Consider the following 19,964-nt stretch of genomic DNA (forward strand, 5'->3'; position numbering starts at 1 on the left):
GGTGTAACCAGGATGGCGGTCCCTCTGGATAGAAGGTGGTGCTGTTGAACGCCAGATCTGTCAATGGAAAAACAACTTTCATCCAAGACTTAATCCTGGATGAGCGGGCAGATCTGGCGTGCATCACGGAGACCTGGTTGGACGAAGCGGGAGGCGTGAATTTGACCCAGCTTTGCCCACCAGGTTTTTCCGTGCAGCACCAGCCGAGATGCGGAGGGCGGGGAGGCGGGGTCGCAGTTGTCTATATAGATTCCATCCCTCTGACCAGGGGCCCCATCCCGCAGTCAACAAATTTTGAATGTGTCCACTTGAGGTTGGGTGACCGGGACAGAATAGGGATTCTGTTAGTGTACCGCCCACCTCGCTGCACTACAGTCTCCTTACCTGAGCTAGCGGGGGTGGTCTCAGGCCTGGCATTGGAATTCCAGCGGCTCCTTGTGCTGGGGGACTTCAATGTCCATGCCGAGGCGGCCCTTTCAGGAGCGGCTCAGGACTTCATGTCTGCCATGGCAACCATGGGGCTGTCCCAGCAAGTATCTGGCCCCACTCATAGTGCAGGACATACATTGGACTTGGTATTCTGCCAGGGATGGGAGAAAGGTGGTGGGGTCGAGGAGCTGACCATCTCTCCGTTGCCATGGACCGACCACTTCCTGGTCAGATTTAGGCTCACTGCGCCCCCTAACCTCTGCAGAGGTGGAGGACCCATTAAGTTGGTCCGCCCCAGGAGGCTTATGGATCCGGATGGATTCCTGATGGCTCTTGGGGAGTTTCCCGCCGCCTCGGTAGGTGATCCTGTCGAGGCCCTGGTCACTCTCTGGAATGGGGAGATGACTAGGGCAATTGACACGATCGCTCCGGAACGTCCCCTCTCAAGTAGCCGAGCTAAACCAGCTCCCTGGTTCACCGAGGAGCTGGCAGCGATGAAGCGAAGGAAGAGGGAACTAGAGAGTGTGTGGCGTTCAGATCCGAATGAGCCAAATCGAACACGGTTTGTGTCCTTTTTAAGGGCATATGCTGCGGCAATAAAAGCCGCAAAGAAGGCCTTCTTTGCAGCCACTATTGCGTCTGCAAAGAACCGTCCGGCTGAGCTGTTCCGAATTGTCAGAGGCCTTTTAAATCCCACCACTCAAGGTGGGAACCTTGACGATTCGACTTCTCGCTGTGAAGCTTTTGCTCAGTTCTTTACAGACAAAGTTGCTTTGATCCGTTCTGGTCTGGATACCATGTTAATGGCAGTCTCTGAGGATGTAACACGAGCACCTGCTTGTCCAGTTTTGATGGATTCATTTCAATTGGTGAAACCCGAGGATGTGGACAAGATACTTGGAGGAATGAGGCCAACCACATGCATCCTGGACCCCTGCCCATCCTGGCTTCTAAAGGAGGCCAGAGGGGGATTGGCTGAGTGGGTTAAGGTGGTGGTTAATGCTTCCCTTCGGGAAGGCAAGATTCCAGCGAGCTTAAAACAAGCTATAATAAAACCACTGTTGAAGAAACCATCACTGGACCCCACTAAATTCGACAACTATCGGCCAGTTTCCAATCTCCCATTCTTGGGCAAAGTCTTGGAACGTGTGGTGGCCTCACAACTCCAGGTATTCTTGGTAGACACAGATTATCTAGACCCGACACAGTCTGGCTTTAGGCCGGGACATGGTACCGAGACAGCCTTGGTCGCCTTAGTGGATGATCTGCGCCGGGAGCTAGACAGGGGGAGTGTGTCCCTGTTGGTGCTGCTTGACCTCTCAGCGACCTTCGATACCGTCGACCACAGTATCCTTCTGGGACGCCTCGCAGGGATGGGTCTTGGAGGTACTGTTTTGCAGTGGCTCCGGTCATTCCTGGAGGGTCGATCTCAGAAGGTGTTGTTGGGGGACACCTGTTCAACCCCACAACCATTGTCTTGTGGGGTTCCTCAGGGCTCAATATTGTCTCCCATGTTGTTTAACATCTACATGAAGCCGCTGGGGGAGATCATCCGGAGTTTCGGGGTACGGTGTCATCTGTACGCGGATGATGTCCAACTCTGTCACTCCTTTCCACCTGCTACTAAGGAGGCTGTCCAGGCCTGGCTGCTGTGACGGTCTGGATGAGGGCGAACAAATTGAAATTGAATCCAGACAAGACAGAGGTACTCCTGGTCAGTCGCAAGGCCGAACAGGACATAGGGTTACAGCCTGTGTTGGATGGGGCCACACTCCCCCTGAAGATGCAGGTTCGCAGCTTGGGTGTGACCCTGGACTCATCGCTGAGCCTGGAACCCCAGGTTTCGGAGGTGACCAGGGGAGCATTTGCACAGCTAAAGCTTGTGCGCCAGCTGCGCCCATACCTTGGGAAATCTGACTTGGCCACGGTAGTCCACGCTCTGGTTACATCCCGTTTAGACTACTGCAACGCTCTCTACGTGGGGTTGCCTTTGAAGACAGCTCGGAAGCTCCAACTAGTCCAACGCTCGGCAGCCATGATTTTAACAGGAGCGGAGCGCAGGGAGCATACAACCCCCCTGTTGCGCCAACTCCACTGGCTACCGATCTGCTACCGGGCTGAATTCAAAGTGCTGGATTGGCCTTTAAAGCCCTAAACGGTTCCGGCACAAGCTACCTATCTGACCGCATCTCTGCCTATGAACCCACCAGGACTTTGAGATCTTCCGGGGAGACCCTGCTCTCGATCCTGCCTGCTTCTCAAGCTCGGCTGGCGGGGACGAGAGATAGGGCCTTCTCGGTGGTGGCTCCTCGGCTGTGGAACGCCCTTCCTACGGACATTAGATTAGCACCATCTCTAATGGCATTCCGCAAAAAGGTGAAGACCTGGATGTTTGTGCAGGCGTTTGAGTAATTTAGTGCAATCTGGTAATGAAATATAGGAATGGAACAATGGACGACGAACCTGGACTACGCTTGGATGATGAGAAGATTGGGTACGGTTGTTTTTTGTAATAATTGTGCATTGTAATTGCTTATTGGTAATTTATGGATAATGTGTTAAGTCAATTGTTATATGTTGTATGGAACCACTGCTGTTTCTACTGTTTTTACTGTTTGTGAACCGCCGTGAGTCGCCTTCGGGCTTGAGATACAGCGGTATATAAGCAAAGTAAATAAATAAATAAAGATATAGCTGGACATTTCCAAAAGGGAAGCGTTTGGCACTTGGGAAGGAAGGGGAGAGTAGGACATAGCCTGTTAGAGTCAGTGGGCCAAAGCTAGTCCCGTCCTGAGGAGAGTGAGTAGACCAAAGTGTGAGTGGGCCAAATTTAGTGTTGTCCTGAGGAGAGTGAGTAGGCCGCAGCCTGTTAGAGTCAGTGGGCCAAAGCTAGTATCTTCTTGAGGAGTGTGAGGTAAACATCTACATGAGAGAAGCCTCGGGTGAGAAAGCTCCAGTGTGAAGGCTGCTGTGTGTAAAGCTACTGTGTATTTGTTTATTTGTGTTATGGGAACCTTGTTGTAAACAATGCAACCATATTATTCTAGTACAAAGAAAACCTGCTATGGAAGAGATAACATTGGTCTTTATGTTTTTGTTCTTTTTGCCACTTTGGGCTTTGGAAGGAAGGGAAAAAGAAAGGAAGGAAGGAAGGAAGGAAGGAAGGAAGGAAGGAAGGAAGGAAGGGAAGAAGGAAGGAAGGAAGGAAGGGAAGAAGGAAGGAAGGAAGGAAGGAAGGAAGGAAGGAAGGAAGGAAGGGAAAAAGGAAGGAAAGAAAGAATAAAGGAAGGAAGGAAAAAGGAAGGAAGGAAGGAAGGAAGGAAGGAAGGAAGGAAGGAAGGGAAAAAGGAAGGAAAGAAAGAAGGAAAAAGGAAGGAAAGAAGGAAGGAAGGAAGGGAAGAAGGAAGGAAAGAAGGAAAGAAAGAAAGAAAGAAGGAAGGAAGGAAGGGGGGAGGAAGGGGGGAAAAAGGAAGGAAAGAAAGAAGGAAGAAAGGAAACAAGGAAGGAAAAAAGAAAGGAAAATAAAAAAGAAGGAAGGAAGGAAGGAAAAAGGAAGGAAAGAAAGAATAAAGGAAGGAAGGAAAAAGGAAGGAAGGAAGGAAGGAAGGAAGGAAGGAAGGAAGGAAGGGAAAAAGGAAGGAAAGAAAGAATAAAGGAAGGAAGGAAAAAGGAAGGAAGGAAGGAAGGAAGGAAGGGAAAAAGGAAGGAAAGAAAGAAGGAAAAAGGAAGGAAAGAAGGAAGGAAGGAAGGGAAGAAGGAAGGAAAGAAGGAAAGAAAGAAAGAAAGAAAGAAAGAAGGAAGGAAGGAAGGAAGGAAGGAAGGGGGGAGGAAGGGAGGAAAAAAGGAAGGAAAGAAAGAAGGAAGAAAGGAAACAAGGAAGGAAAAAAGAAAGGAAAATAAGAAAGAAGGAAGGAAGGAAGGAAAAAGGAAGGGAAGAAGGAAGGAAGGGGAAAGGGAAGGGAGGAAGGAAGGAAGGAAGGAAGGAAGGAAGGAAGGAAGGAAGGAAGGAAGGAAGGGAGGGAGGGAGGGAGGAATGGGGGGGGGGGGCTCACCATAGGTTGCCATTCCTAGAAGATCTGTTGCCATTTTCTGCCTCTTGGCTGGCAGCAGAACCATGTCCTAAATAGAGGAAGGGAAAAAGAAACAGGGAATAAGTGAGCTCACACGGAAGAAAGGGAGGGAAACGAGACCTTTTGCATCAGTTTTTCATTCTGGCTGCAGACATTTCTGCACTTACCAAAAAGGAATTCTTTCAGTTTGCAGAAATGTGAAAGATTTCAAGAATTCTCCATCACTGGGTGGGGCAAATAACAGCATTCCCAAGGCTTTGTCATCCTCGCTCCTTAAAAACTCTCAAAAACTAATTTCTTTCATGAAAAAAATGAAGGAAAAGGAGACAGAGAAAGAAGAAAGAGGAGGAGGAGAGAAGATGGAGATGGAGGAGGAGAAAAAGAATGAGAATGAAAAGGAGGAGGAGGAGAAAGAGAAGAGGGGAAAAGAAGAAGGTGAAGGAGAGAGAAGGGGAGTTGAAGAAGAGAAAGGAATAGGAGTAGGAGTAGAATGAGTAGAAAAATGAAAAGGAGGAGGAGGAGAAGTAAGAGAAGAAGGTGAAGGTGGGGGAGAAAGAGAAAGAAAGAAGAAAAGAAGAGGAGGAGAAGAATAAGTACAAGAATGAAAAGATGGAGGAGGAGAAGGGAAAGGAGAGGCAAGAGGAAAAAGAAGAGTAATGAAGTGAAGGAGGAGAATGAGAATGAGAGGAGAAGAAAAGAGGAGAAAGGGAAAGAAAAGGTGGTGAAGAAGAGAGAAGAGGAAGAAGAAGAAAAAGGTAGAGGAGTTGGAGAATGAGTAAAAGAATGAAAGGGAGGGGGAGAGAAGAAGGTGAAGGAGAGAGAAGAGGAAGAAGAAAAGAAAGAAATAGAAGGAAGAAGATTGAGAGAATAAAAAGGAGGAGGAGGAAGAAAAGGAGGTGAAGAAGAGAGAAGAGAATAAGAGAAAGGAATAGAAGGAAGAAGAGGAGGAGGAGAATGAAGAAAAGAATGAAAAGGAGGAGGAGGAAGAGAAGAAGGTGAAGGAGAGAGGTGAAGAAGAGAAAGGAAAGGGAGGAGGAGGATGAAGACAATGAAAAGGAGGAGGAGGAGGAGGAGAAGGAGAAGGAGAGGAAGAAGAGAAATGAAGAGTAGAAGGATGAGTAGAAGAATAAAAAGGGGGAGGAAGGAGAGGAGAAAATGAGGGAGAGGGAAGAGGGAAGAGGAAGAAGAGAAAGGAAGAAAAGAAGAATGAAGAAAAGAATGAAAAGGAGGAGGAGGAAAAGAAGGTGAAGGAGAGAGGAGAAGAAGAAGAGAAAAGAAAGGGAGCAAGAGAAGAAGGTAAAAGAGTGGGAATAAAAAGAAAAGAAAGGAAGAGAAGAAGGATGAGTATAAGAATGAAAAGGAGGGAGGAGGGAGGAGGAGATGAAGGAGAGAGAAGAGGAAGAGAAGAAGAAGGAAGAGAAGGAGGGGGATGAGAATGAAAAGGATGAGGAGAAAGAAGAGAAGAAGATGAAGAAGAGAAAGGAAGAAGAGGAGGAGGAGAATGAGTAGAAGGATGAAAAGGAGGAAGAGAAGAAGGTGAAGGAAGAGGAGGAAGAAGAAAAGAATGAGAATGAGAAGAAGAATGAAAAGAAGGAGAAGAACCCAGGCACCTACCAGGGACTGGCACTGGGCCTGTATGTTGTCAATCTGCTCCTGGAAGTCTTCCCGGGAAATCTGAGTGATGTCATCAATGTAGCGGAGCTGCCTTCGCCGGCGACGGGGTCGAGTCGGGGACGGTTCATATTCCGGCAAAAGAAGCTGAGAGGCCGGAAGAATTTGCCAAGAGTTCAGCAGCAGTAGGTGATACGCTATTGTTTTATGTGTTCACTATACTGATAATAACAGGATAAGGCCGTAGGAAATTGGGATTGACAGGCCCAAAGTCAGGCCAGTGAGGTTCATGGCTCAGTGAGGACTAGAGCCTTGACAAGTTGGAAGTCTCCAGAGAAGGGCAATGGAAATGACCAAATGTTTGGAAACCAATCCCTATGAGGAGCAGCTGGAGATGTTTAGCTTGGAGAATAGAAGGCTGAGAGAAGGGGAAATGGGAGCCAGGCTTAAATGTCTTGAAAGGGGTTCCGCTCTCCGTGGTGCTGAACTCTATCATTGAAATAGGATCGAAAACAAACAATACAAGATGGCTGCTGCGTGCAAATTATTCGACAACATAGGCTGCCTTTAGAACTATTATGTTCTGACAAGGTGAAGCCCAATCAGGCAGGAGAAAGAGGGTTCGAATAGTTCGTTACTCGAAGCATCCCCTCTCTTTGAACACCAAACTGATGCTCTTAGGGATGTTCTTCCACCTCCTCTTCTTCCCTTGAGTCCTGTTTCCATCCTCCAATGTGTAGCTAGCTGGGTTAGATCAGCACCCTGAGTATCTTTCCCATCTTAGAATGAAATGTTGCAATTGGTCATCTTGATTAGCATTGAATGGCCTTGCAGCTTCAAAGCCTGGTTGCTTACTCCCTGGGGGAATCCTTTGTTAGGAGGTGTTAGCTGGCCCTGATTGATTTCTGCTTACTACCTGGGGGAATCCTTTGTTGGAAGGTGTTAGCTGGCCCTGACTGAACCCCTTGCAGCTTCAAAGCCTGGTTGCTTACTACCTGGAGGAATCCTTTGCTGGGAGGTGTTAACTGTCCCTGATTGAACCCCTTGCAGCTTCAAAGCCTGGTTGCTTACTACCTATCCTTTGTTGGGAGGAATCCTTTGTTGGGAGGTGTTAGCTAGCCCTAGAATCATAGAATCAAAGAGTTGGAAGAGACCTCACGGGCCATCCAGTCCAACCCCCTGCCAAGAAGCAGGAATATTGCATTCAAATCACCCCTGACAGATGGCCATCCAGCCTCTGTTTAAAAGCTTCCAAAGAAGGCCCTGATTGATTCTTGCTTACTACCTGGGGGAATCCTTTGTTGGGAGATGTTAGCTGGCCCTGATTGAACCCCTTGCAGCTTCAAAGTCTGGTTGCTTACTACCCAGGGGAATCCTTTGTTGGGAGGTGTTAGTTGGCCCTGATTGATTCTTGTCTGGAATTCCCCTGTTTTTAAAAAAATAATATTTATTGAATTTTTAGGGGGGGAAAGGGGGGAGGGGAAAAAGAAAGAAAAAAGGGGTAGGAAAATTTAACTAGTAGAAAGGAAAAAGGAGAAAGACTAACTATGGTAAAAGGGGTACAAAGGTTTCCTTATTAATGGGAGTGGGAGTAAAAGTGCTAGAGGGGGAGGGAAGACAAAAAATTGAGCTAAAAATGAGAAAAATTACATAATGAAGTAAAAAAAGAGAAAAAAAGGGGAAAATGGTAAAAAGTATATGTAAAAAAATGAAAAAAATACATAATGAAGAAAAAAAGAGAAAAAAGAAAAGGGGGAAAATGGTAAAAAATATATTTAAAAATGGAAGAAAAAAGTTTTAAAAAGAGAGTAAAAATAAAAAAATAAAAATCTTCTTATTGGCTTCCGAATTCCTTTCCTATCAGGGCAATTAGTCTCTTGCATATACGTTGTAATTAGTCTCGCCATCTTCTCATAGTTGCATAGTCATTTATTAATGGGAGTGGGAGTAAAAGTGCTAGAAGGGGAGGGAAGACAAAAAATTGGGGTAAAAAATGAAAAAATACATAATGAAGAAAAAAAGAGAAAAAAGAAAAAAAGGGGAAAAATTGTAAAAAAAATTATGTAAAAAATGGAAGAAAAAGGTTTTTTAAAAAGCGTAAAAAATAAAAAAATACGAATCTTCTTATTGACTTTCAAATTCTTTTCCTATCAGGGCAATTAGTCTCTTGCATATAAGTTGTAATTAGTCTCTCCGTCTTCTCACAGTTGCTTAGTCATTTATTAATGGGAGTGGGAGTAAAAGTGCTAGAAGGGGAGGGAAGACAAAAAAGTGGGGTAAAAAATGAAAAAATATAAAATAATGAAGAAGAAAAAAGGGAAAATGGTAAAAAATATATGTAAAAAAATGGAAGAAAAAGGTTAAAAAATTAGTAAAAAATAAAAATAAAAATCTTCTTATTGGCTTGCGAATTCTTTTCCTATCAGGGCAATTAGTCTTTTGCATATAAGTTGTAATTAGTCTCACCGTCTTCTCATAGTTGCATAGTCATGTATTAATGGGAGTGGGAGTAAAAGTGCTGGAGGGGGAAGGAAGACAAAAAATTGGGGTAAAAAATGAAAAAAATACATAATGAAGAAAAAAAGAAAAAAAAGAAAAGGGGGAAAATGGTAAAAAAATATATGTAAAAAATGGAAGAAAAAAGTTTAAAAAAGAGAGTAAAAAATAAAAAAATAAAAATCTTCTTATTGGCTTCCGAATTCTTTTCCTATCAGGGCAATTAGTCTCTTGCATATAAGTTGTAATTAGTCTCGCCGTCTTCTCATAGTTGCATAGTCATGTATTAATGGGAGTGGGAGTAAAAGTGCTGGAGGGGGAAGGAAGACAAAAAATTGGGGTAAAAAATGAAAAAAATTAAATAATGAAGAAAAAAGAAAAAAGGGGAAAATGGTAAAAAAGATATGTGTAAAAAATGGAAGAAAAAGTAAAAAAGAGTAAAAAATAAAAATCTTCTTATTGGCTTCCAAATTCTTTTCCTATCATGGCAATTAGTCTCTTGCATATAAGTTGTAATTAGTCTCTCCGTTTTCTCATAGTTGCATCATTTCCATCTATGGAATTCCCATGTTTTTTGAAAGTTGCTCTTTATTTACTATCCTGATTTTGGAGTTGTTTTTTTTTTAAATACTGGTAGCCCGATTTTGTTCATTTTCATAGTTTCCATTCAATGCTAATCAAGGTGATTAATTGCAACATTCATACTTGCCTCCAACAGGTAAGAGTTCTTTCTCCCATCCTGGACATTATTCTACAGATATATAAACCTCATTTGCCTAGTGTCCAACAAACCTCCCAACCTCTGAGGATGCCTGCCATAGATGTGGGCGAAACGTCAGGAGAAAATGCTTCTGGAACATGGCCAGGCAACACAGAAAACTCACAGCAACCCAATGCTCAAGCTTAGTTTCTTTCTCCAGACCATTGGCTTATATGCATCTTAAATCATGCCCTATAGAGCAGGCCTGGGCAAACTTGGGCCCTCCAGGTGTTTTGGACTTCAACTCCCACAATTCCTAACAGCCTACCGGCTGTTAGGAATTGTGGGAGTTGAAGTCCAAAACACCTGGAGGGCCCAAGTTTGCCCAGACCTGCTCTAGAGCATTGCACTAGGTCAATATTACGTCTCTTAAGCTCTGCTGTCCTTCTTTCCTCTCACCTCGGGACTCGATCGGGATGGACGCTCCAACCTGGGGCTGACAAGGGGCGATGAGGGAGGCGGAGGCATCTTTGGTCCTTCCGGGATGGGTGTCATCTCTATAGAGAACAGACACAGCTTTGGGGTCAATAATAATAATAATAATAATAACAACAACAACAACAACACCCCCAATGCCACAAAGAACATCCAAGATGTATTGTCGTAGGCTTTCATGGCCAGAATCACCAGGTTGTTGTGTGTTTTCTGAGCTGTACGGCCATGTTCCAGAAGCATTCTCTCCTGACATTTTTCCTGCATCTATGGCAACTGACATCACAACCTCTTGAGAATATGAAAGATTAGAAAATTTGAAAACAAGGGGTGCATCTGCACTGTCAAATTAATGCAGTGGGTTTTGGACTTCCAGAAGCATTCTCTCCTGACATTTCTCCTGCATCTCTGGCAGGCATCCTCGGAGGGTGTGAGGTCTGTTGGCAACTAGGAAAATGACGTTTATATATCTGTGGAATGATGTCCAGGGTGGGAGAAAGAACTCCTGTCTGTTTGAGGCAGGTGTGAATGTTGCCATTGGCCATCTTGATTAGCATTTAATGGCTCAGCAGTTTTCAAGGTCTGGCTTCTGACTGCTTGAGGGAATCTTTTGTTGGGAGGTTGTTTTGTTGGGAGGTTGACTGTTTCTTGTCTAGAATTCCCCTGTTTTCGAGTGTTGTTCTTTCTTTACTGTTATGATTTTAGAGTTTTTAAAATACTGGTACTTGGTGTCTAGGCAAGCGCAGGCTTATGTTCCGGAAGCATTCTCTCCTGACGTTTCACCTGCATCTATGGCAGGCATCCTCAGAGGTTGTGAAAACTAGGAAAATTGAGTTTATATATCTATGGAATGTCCAGGGTGGGAGAAAGAACTCTTGTCTGTTGGAGGTAGGTGTGAATGTTGCAATTGGCCACCTTGATTAGCATTGATTTTTGAGCGTTGTTCTTTCTTTACTGTTATGATTTTAAAGTTTTTAAAATACTGGTACTTGGTGTCTAGGCAAGCACAGGCTTTGAAGCTGCAAAACTTGAAGAGTCCAAAACACCTGTAGGGCCCAAGTTGGCCCATGCCTGATCTATACTGTGAAATTAATGCAGAATTACACTATGCAACACAATTTTTGTTCCTGGGATACAAATATCATTTCCTAATTGGTTATATCATAAAATAGAAAGGTTCAACCGCCAACCTTTTGGTCAGCAGTCCTGCTGGCACAAGGGTTTAGCCCCTTGTACCACTGGTGTCTCCATAATAATAATAATAATAATAATAATAATAATAATAATAATAATGCTAATCAAGCTGGCCAATTACAACATTCACACCTACCTCCAACAGACAAGAGTTCTTTCTCCCACCCTGGACATTATTCCACAGATATATAAACTCCATTTTCTTAGTTTTCACAACCTCTGAGGATGCCTGCCATAGATGCAGGTGAAACGTCAGGAGAGAATGCTTCTGGAACATGACCATACAGTGCAGAAAACACACAACAACCCAACATCCCAGATTTCTGAATTAGATAAGGAACAGGATGATAGAGAGTGTGAAGCATTAGAACTTCTCACTCGACCTCAACTCCTTCGATCAGCCTCTCCCATTCAAAGGTGGGCTCTATCTCTAAAAAGTTACTTTTGGGGTGTTTACGAACACTAGTATCCTTCACCAGGATATTCCCGCAGTAGCTATGACATGAAATGCAGCCCACATTGGCTAACTTTGTAGATAAGATCAAGGTTTTTGCAAAATGGGCATTTTCTGCTCTTGTGGGGGACTGAATTCCAAACTTTTGGGTAGAAGCTCAGTACAAGTTGGGTTGTTGTAGGTTTTATCGGGCTATATGGCCATGGTCTAGAGGCATTCTCTCCTGACATTTCGCCTGCATCTATGGCAAGCATCCTCAGAGGTAGTGAGGTCTGTTGGAACTAGGCAAAAGGGTTTATATATCTGTTTATATATCCACAGATGGAATTCCACAAATATATAAACCCTTTTTCCTAGTTCCAACAGACCTCACTACCTCTGAGGATGCTTGCCATAGATGCAGGCGAAACGTCAGGAGAGAATGCCTCTAGACCATGGCCATATAGCCCGAAAAAACCTACAGCAACCCAGTGATTCCGGCCATGAAAGCCTTCGTCAATACAAGTTCTTCCGCAGGTCAAGCACAGGGACAGATACTGAGCCAAACCTCCTTGAAGTCTCTTTCCTTTCCAGAGTAAGGGAACGTATCTGAAACCTCTCCTTTTGCTGTAGTTTGGACCACTCACCCAAAGGCAGCAAAGGGGCTTCTCCCAGAAGCAAGGCCTCCTCTGTCAAGGCAAGTCCTGTGTCCTTTGCAGCCGAAGACACCTCTTTAATGCTGCAGAAATAAAGAAGGGAGGAAAAGTCACAACAGTATTTAGATTTATGGCAGGCATGTGCTAACTTGGACCCTCTAGGTGTTTTGGACTCCAACTCCCACAATTCGTAGCAACAGAAAGGAGGAAACCATGAAAATGAACAAAATCTGGCTACTAGTATTAAAAAAACTTTAAAATTACAACAGCAAAACAACAGAGAGGAAACAATCAAGGATATCTAATCACCTCTCAACAAAAGATTGCCCCAGGCACTGCCAGGCCATCAAATACTAATCAAGGTGGTCAATTGAAACATTCACACCTAGCTCCAACAGACAAGAGTCCTTTGTCCCACTCTGATCAATCCATAGATATATAAACCCATCTTCCTAGTCCCAACAGACCTCACAACCTCTGAGGATGCTTGCCATAAATGCAGGCGAAACGTCAGGAGAGAATGCTTCTAGAACAGGGTCCTCAAACTTTTTAAACAGAGGGCCAGGTCACAGTCCCTCAAACTGTTGGAGGGCCAGATTATAATTTGGGGGGGGGGGGGGAATGAATGCATTCCTATGCACACTGCACATATCTTATTTGTAGTGCAAAAAAAACCCACTTAAAAACAATACAATAATTAAAATGAAGAATGATTTTAACAAATATAAACTTATTAGTATTTCAATGGGAAGTGTGGGCCTGCTTTTGGTGGAAGAGATAGAATTGTTGTTGTTGTTGTTGTGTGCTTTCGTTTCAGACTCAGGTTGACCCCTAGCGAGGGCTGGGTAAATGACCTTGGAGGGCCGCATCCGGCCTTTGGGCTCTAGAACATGGCCATATAGCCCGAAAAAACCTACAACAACCCAGTGATTCCGGCCATGAAAGCCTTCGACAATACAATAATATACTTTATTTATATTCAGAGCGGATTACAGAGTACATACTGTATATGGCAATCATTCAATGCCGTTATACAATTGACAACGAAAACAGATAGTACAGAAACAGAGGCAAGGCTTAAGAAAACGGGGTGTTGTTTCACAGGAACTTTGTTTCCCATCCTGTTGATTTTGCTCTGTCATTTTTCTAAAATACAAGAAACCTACTGGTTGGAAGCAAAAATTGGGATACAATCAAGGGATAGGAGCTGTGTCCCTTCTTCTGGCAAATGCTATTCTGGGTTATATCACCCTAAGGCCCCTTCTACACTGCCTTATAATCCAGATTAAAGCAGGCAATTCACGTTATCAGTTTTGAACTAGATTATATGAGTCTACACTACCATACAATCCAGTTCAAAGCAGGTAATCTGGATTTCATATGGCAGTGTGGAAGGGGCCACGTAAGATAAGAGATTGAATCTTTTCATCGGTATACCTTTAATGTCTATTTTAACTTTTTTTTAAATTGCATGATTATTGTTTTTAGGTGGGAAGAGTTCATTTTAACAAGAGTCTTAATAATAAATTATTATTATTATTATTATTATTATTATTATTATTATTATTATTAAGAGTCTTAATTAATAATCATCATCATCATCATCATCATCATCTTGGTGGTAAAAGGGGTATATAGGGAAATGACTGTGTTTACAAACTCTAGAAGGATACTTATATGGCTAAAAAATGTGTGTTTGCGCGCGAGTTGGAGTCCAAAACACCTGTAGGGCCCAAGTTGGCCCATGCCTGATCTATACTGTGGAATTAATGCATAATTACACTATGCAACACAGTTTTTGTTCCTGGGATACAAATGTCATATATGTGTGTGTGTATACACATACACATGCACACACCCATTTTTTAGCTATGCAAGTATTCTTATAGAGTTGGTAAACATGTGTATGAGTGTATGTACACACACACACACACACGTACTTCTATAGGAAATTGCATAATTATTGTTTATAGGTGGGGAGAGTTAGTTTGAACAAGAGTATTGATGGTATAAAGGGCATAAGGGGAAATGACTGTGTTTACAAACTCTAGAACAGTGTTTCTCAACCTTCCTAATGCCGTGACCCCTTAATAAAGTTCATCATGTTGTGGTGACCCCTAACCATAAAATTATTTTTGTTGCTACTTCATAACTGTAATTTTGCTACGGATATGAACTGCAATGTAAATATCTGACATGCAGGGTGTATTTTCATTCATTGGACCAAATTTGGCACAAATACCTGATTCGCTCAAATAGTGGTGGGGTTGGGGGGATTGATTTTGTCATTTGGGAATTGTAGTTGCTGGAATTTATAGTTCACCTACAATCAAAGAGCATTCTGAACTCCACTAACGATGGAATTGAGCCAAACTTGGTACACAGAACTTCCACGACCAACAGAAAATACTGTGTTTTCTGATGGTCTGTGGTGACCCCTCTGACACCCCTCACGACCCCCCCCCAGGGATCCCGACCCCCAGGTTGAGAAATGCTGCTCTAGAAGGATACTTATATGGCTGAAAAATGTGTGTGTGTATGTGTGTGCATGTGTGTGTGTATATACACACGCATATTTATATAGGTATATCTCTCTGTGTGTGTATACACACAAATATTTCTATAGGAAATCACATGATTATTATTTTTAGGTGGGAAGAGTTTGTTTGAACAAGAGTATTGCTGGTACAAGGGGCATACTGTGTTTACAAACTCTATGGCTGAAAAATGTGTGTGTGTGTGTGTGTATACACACATATTCCTATAGGAGTATATGTCTGTGTGTGTACACACACACACACACATTTCTATAGGTATACACACACATATGTGTGTATGTGTGTCCATACTTATATGGAGACAATTTAGACATTTAGCATCCTTGAAAGAGAAAGCTCCAAATCTCTTACCCCGTGGGAGGCGACAGCTCCAAAGACAGAAAGGGCTCCTGCTGCCTGGCTTTCTCTGCAGACTCTGAAAAGACACAGATATTTGAGTGGGAGGTCAGGGACAGAGAGATGTGGGAGCAGAAGAATCAAAACAGCTGCAAAAAAAATTGGGGAGGAAAGCAGCCCATGCCCTTGGAAGTTTTGGCAGCACTTCTGAGAAGCCTCCCATTAAGAAAAGCTTTCATAATTGTCTTCTTATCTTTTCCTGGAGGGCTGAGACTTATTCACAAACCCTGCTTTTTTGTGTGTCAGGAGCAACTTGAGAAACTGCAAGTCGCTTCTGGTGTGGGAGAATTGGCCATCTGCAAGGGCATTGCCCAGGGGACGGCCAGATGTTTTTGATGTTTTACAATCCTTGTGGGAAGCTTCTCTCATGTCCCTGCATGGGGAGCTGGAGCTGACAGAGGGAGCTCATCCGCACTCTCACCGGAGGATTCAAGCCTCCGACCTGTCAGTCTTCAGTCCTGCTGGCACAAGGGTTTAACCCATTGCGCCACCGGGGGCAAACCCTGCTGCAGCAGACCCTGTTATCTTGGCAAAGGAAGTAGAGATGAACAAAGAGCCATTTAATATTACATGTAATATTACTAATAATATTTCAATATAATGGTATAGTACAATATAGTAATATACAATACTGGTATTGTACTATGCTAATAATATAATATATTGTATTTATATATATCTTGTAAGCCGCTCTGAATCCCCTTCGGAGTGAGAAGGGCAGCATGTAAATGTCGTAAATAAATAATAATAAATAAATAAGTCCAGTCTTATTTCCTCTAAGATGTCTCTTCCTTGCAATGAGGCTTTCTCTCCTCTACAGCAAAGAGATTTTCTCCGTTTGTCAAACTGAGCCTGTCCAATAACTAACCAGAAAACAAAGCATGCCAAGCACAAGGCACAGCATTGAGGAAATGCCCAGGTGCCACGCATCACTTGATTGAGCCCTTCTTCTAAATATGTTCCAAGTGTAGGACTATTTGGCATTTATGGCAGAGCAGACGGCAGCAAAGCCAGTGCTATAGATGAGCTTATTATGGTAAGAAACAGGTAGGAACAAAATAGGTAGAAGCTCTTTTTAAAAAATAGGTTGTAAGGTTTTGTTTTTTAAGAACTTACTTTTATGGTTGCAGATAATACATCTTATATATAAGAGTTGGTAAAGTAAGTGACCTAACTTTGGTACAAGAGTCCCTAAATACTGACTCCTGTGTTTGCATGCTGAGGAGAGGCAGGTAAGAAATAAATTATTATTATATTGTATTATATTATTGGCACAAAAGCACAGTATGTCACAGCAAATGAGATCTCTATGCTGGATTTCGTATCACAAAATCACAAGTCGAACACTTCCCAAGCGTCGAGGACTGTGTGATGTATTTTTGAATGATGCGCACAGATCCAAGTCAGGTGGCCTTTTGCAGTTGACAGATCATGATTTTGTCGATGTTTATTGTTTCCAAATGTCGTTGTTGTTGTTGTTATTTGAAACACAACAAGATGAGTCCACAGCAGACAAGATCACTCTGCTGGCTGTTGTATTGGATCACATGTCAAACACTTCCCAAGTGTCTAGGACTGTGTGATGTATCGGCAAATAATGCGCGCAGATCCCAGTAAGGTGGCCTTTTGCAGCTGACAGATGGTAATTTTTTCAGCGCCAATTGTTTTTAAGTGCAGGCCAAGGTCTTTAGGCACCGCCCCCATTGTGCCGATCACCACTGGGACTACTTGAGTGGCTTGTGCCAGAGTCTTTGCAGTTCGATCTTTAAATCTTCATATTGTGCCAGCTTTTCCAGTTGTTTCTTTTCAATCCTGCTGTTGCCTGGGATTGCAACATACTTTGCTTTTTAACTCGATCGTGAGGTCAGGAGTGTTGTGCTCCAAAACTCTGTCTGTCTGAATTCAGAAGTCCCAGAGTAGTTTGGCGTGTTCATTTTCCGTAACTTATTCAGGCTTGTGATCCCACCAGTTCTTTGTCGCAGGCAGATGGTATTTGTGGCACAAGTTCCAATGAATCATCTCAGCAATGGTGTTATGCCTCTGCTTGTAGTCTGTCTGCGCGATCTTCTTGCAGCAGCTGAGGATGTGATCTATTGCTTCATCTGCTTCCTTGCAGAGTCTACATTTGGGATCTGTCACCGACTTTTCAATTCTGGATTCTTCTTCTTCTTCTTCTTCTTCTTCTTCTTCTTCTTCTTATTATTATTATTATTATTATTATTGGGGAAATATGGTAGCACTGGCTGCACTGCCCTCTTCCCTGCTATAGATATCAAATAACAGGCACCAGATATCCCTAGATCTCAGTAAAAAAAGCACTCCAGCAAAGCACTCCAGTACAAGCATCCCAAGCTCTGAGGATTACCTGGGAAGGAATCCCACTGGAGCATTGCAGCGCACCCAAATACCTGGGAGTCACTCTGGACCGTTCTCTGACCTACAAGAAGCACTGCCTGTACATCAAGCAAAAAGTGGGTGCTAGAAACAATATCATACGAAAGCTGACTGGCACAACCTGGGGATCACAACCAGACACAGTGAAGAAATCTGCCCTTGCGCTGTGCTACTCTGCTGCTGAGTATGCATGCCCAGTGTGGAACACATCTCACCACACTAAAACAGTGGATGTGGCTCTTAATGAGACATGCCGCATTATCACGGGGTGTCTGCGCCCTACACCACTGGAGAAATTACACTGTTTAGCCGGTATTGCACCACCTGACATCCGCCGGGAAGTAGCAGCCAATTGTGAAAGGACCAAGGCAGAGACATCTCCAGCCCATCCCTTGTTTGGGCATCAGCCAGCATGCCAACGACTTAAATCAAGAAATATTTTTCTTAGGTCTATAGAGACACTCGCTGGAACACCTCAGCCAGCGAGAGTTCAAAAGTGGCAGGCTCAAACCCAGCACCTCAACCAATGGCTGATACCAGATGAGAGACTCCCCCCTGGGCACACAGAAGACTGGGCGACTTGGAAGGCGCTGAACAGACTGCGCTCTGGCACCACGAGATGCAGAGCCAATCTTAAGAAATAGGGCTACAAAGTTGAATCCATGACATGCGAGTGTGGAGAAGAGCAAACCACTGACCACCTGCTGCAATGCAATGCAACCTGAGCCCTGCCACATGCACAATGGAGGACCTCCTTGCGGCAACACCAGAGGCACTCCAAGTGGCCAGATACTGGTCAAAGGACATTTAATCAGCTACCAAGTTTGCAAAATGTGTGTGTGTGTTTTTTTTTTATCTGTTTGTTTGCTTTGTTTTGTTAGAAATGTGGTACAGTGTTCTGGTTACGGATGACACGATAAATAAATAAATAGTAAAAAAAAGGATGGATAGATGAACCTGGTTTTTCAATGCTAATTCATCCTTTGGCTCTTCTCAGGCCTTGCTTGTCTCTTACCTTCTTCCGCACGTCTTCTCCGAGGTGATGGGAAGGCGTCCTCTTCACCCGCCACTTGAAAACCCTCTTGTTCCACCAACATGTCGATCTCCCGGGCGGTGATTTCAGGGAGGTCTTGCTCTCCCTGCAAGTCAGGGGGATAAAGGAAGCCCCATGGAGAGAGATCTGGCAAAGCTCCTCATGGGCCCCATTTCCGAGATCCCGTGTGGGCTGAAGACTCACCTCGATGGTCAGTAACATGATGGGCTCGGCCTCCTTCAGCGTGATGGCATCCGGCGAGATGGTGATATGTGGCTTGGCTTGGAAGCAAAAGGGGCCAGAGGTGTGCATTGAGCACCACGGCTTCATTGCAGAGTTCCTACCTAATACCATTTTTACTCAAGTCTATTGCTTACTTTTTGGGGCTAAATTACTTCACCCAAATTAGGGTGTGATTGGGAACTATCCTCCATCGCATTTGGAGAAATAAATACTTGCACCACTCGCTACATCCACATTTTTCTCTGTCTTCACTGTAGAATTAATGCAGTTTGGCATCACTTGGACTGCCATGGCTCAATACTATGGAATCATGGGAGTTGTCATTTAGCCATCCTTGTGGAAGGCTTATCTCGTGTCCGGGATTGTGGCGCAGCTGACTGAGTGTCAGCTGCATTAAGATCACTCTGACCAAAAGGTCATGAGTTCGAAGCCAGCCTGGGTTGGAGTGGGCTTCCAACCAATTGTGTAGCCTGTTGTCGACCTTTGCAATCCAAAAGACAGTTGCATCTTTCAAGTAGGAAAATTAGGTACCACCTTAAAGTGTGGGGAGGCTAAATTAACTAATTTATGAGGCCATAAAAAAGACTCCAGCAAAAGCATGTGGGGAATGGGGAAGTACTTCATCAGTGTCGCAGATGGACGATGAAAGCAACAGCTCCCCTGGCAGCCAGAAAAGGTTAAATAGCTCCTGTGTATGTCTGTATACATTGTATGTCAAATTGGCATTGAATGTTTGCCATATATGTGTACACTGTAATTCGCCCTGAGTCTCTGCGGGGTGAGAAGGGCGGAATATAAATACTGTAAACAAACAAACAAACCAACAAATAAATAAATAAGCCAGCACTCTTTGCCAGAGAAGGCTAAAGACTTGGTGAAACTACAGTTCCCACGATTCTATTGTACTGAGCCATGGCGGTTCAAGTGGTGTCAAACTGCATTAATTCCACAGTGCAGATGCACCCGCAGCCTCTCGACTCACTTGTCCTCCGACGCTGGGGAGAAGGAGAGGCTCCTGGAGGGGTTTTCTCTGGAGTCGGAGCTTCTAAGATGTAGCGGACCTGGAAGGAGGCAGATAAAAGGGTGGGATGTCACCTATTTCCTGGCTCCATCATGGGAATAGGTGGTTATGGGACATGGAGTGGAGGGAAGGCAGCCTCACTGTTGAAGCTGTTTGCAATTTATAATGTAGATTTCAAAGTATGTATGTATGTATGTATGTATGTATGTATGTATGTTTAAAATGCAGTATCTATGTG

The 19,964-nt window shown here is 43.8% G+C and overlaps 1 protein-coding gene across 1 annotated transcript in view; it reads right to left on the reverse strand.

Annotated features, from left to right (window-relative positions):
• The window catches only part of REC8 (REC8 meiotic recombination protein), a 40,411-nt gene that overhangs the window by 6,794 nt on the left and 13,653 nt on the right, over positions 1 to 19,964 (reverse strand). Inside the window, exons 4-11 of the mRNA XM_060782895.2 lie at positions 19,688 to 19,766; positions 18,667 to 18,743; positions 18,445 to 18,568; positions 14,991 to 15,054; positions 12,073 to 12,164; positions 9,766 to 9,863; positions 6,114 to 6,257; positions 4,482 to 4,548 (exon numbers count right to left, since the gene is read on the reverse strand). Coding sequence (XP_060638878.2) covers positions 4,482 to 4,548; positions 6,114 to 6,257; positions 9,766 to 9,863; positions 12,073 to 12,164; positions 14,991 to 15,054; positions 18,445 to 18,568; positions 18,667 to 18,743; positions 19,688 to 19,766 — 745 coding nt within the window. The remainder of the gene's footprint in view (positions 1 to 4,481; positions 4,549 to 6,113; positions 6,258 to 9,765; positions 9,864 to 12,072; positions 12,165 to 14,990; positions 15,055 to 18,444; positions 18,569 to 18,666; positions 18,744 to 19,687; positions 19,767 to 19,964) is intronic.

Source organism: Anolis sagrei, chromosome 6 (genome assembly GCF_037176765.1).
Source record: "Anolis sagrei isolate rAnoSag1 chromosome 6, rAnoSag1.mat, whole genome shotgun sequence".
In the NCBI taxonomy this organism is placed as follows: domain Eukaryota; kingdom Metazoa; phylum Chordata; class Lepidosauria; order Squamata; family Dactyloidae; genus Anolis; species Anolis sagrei.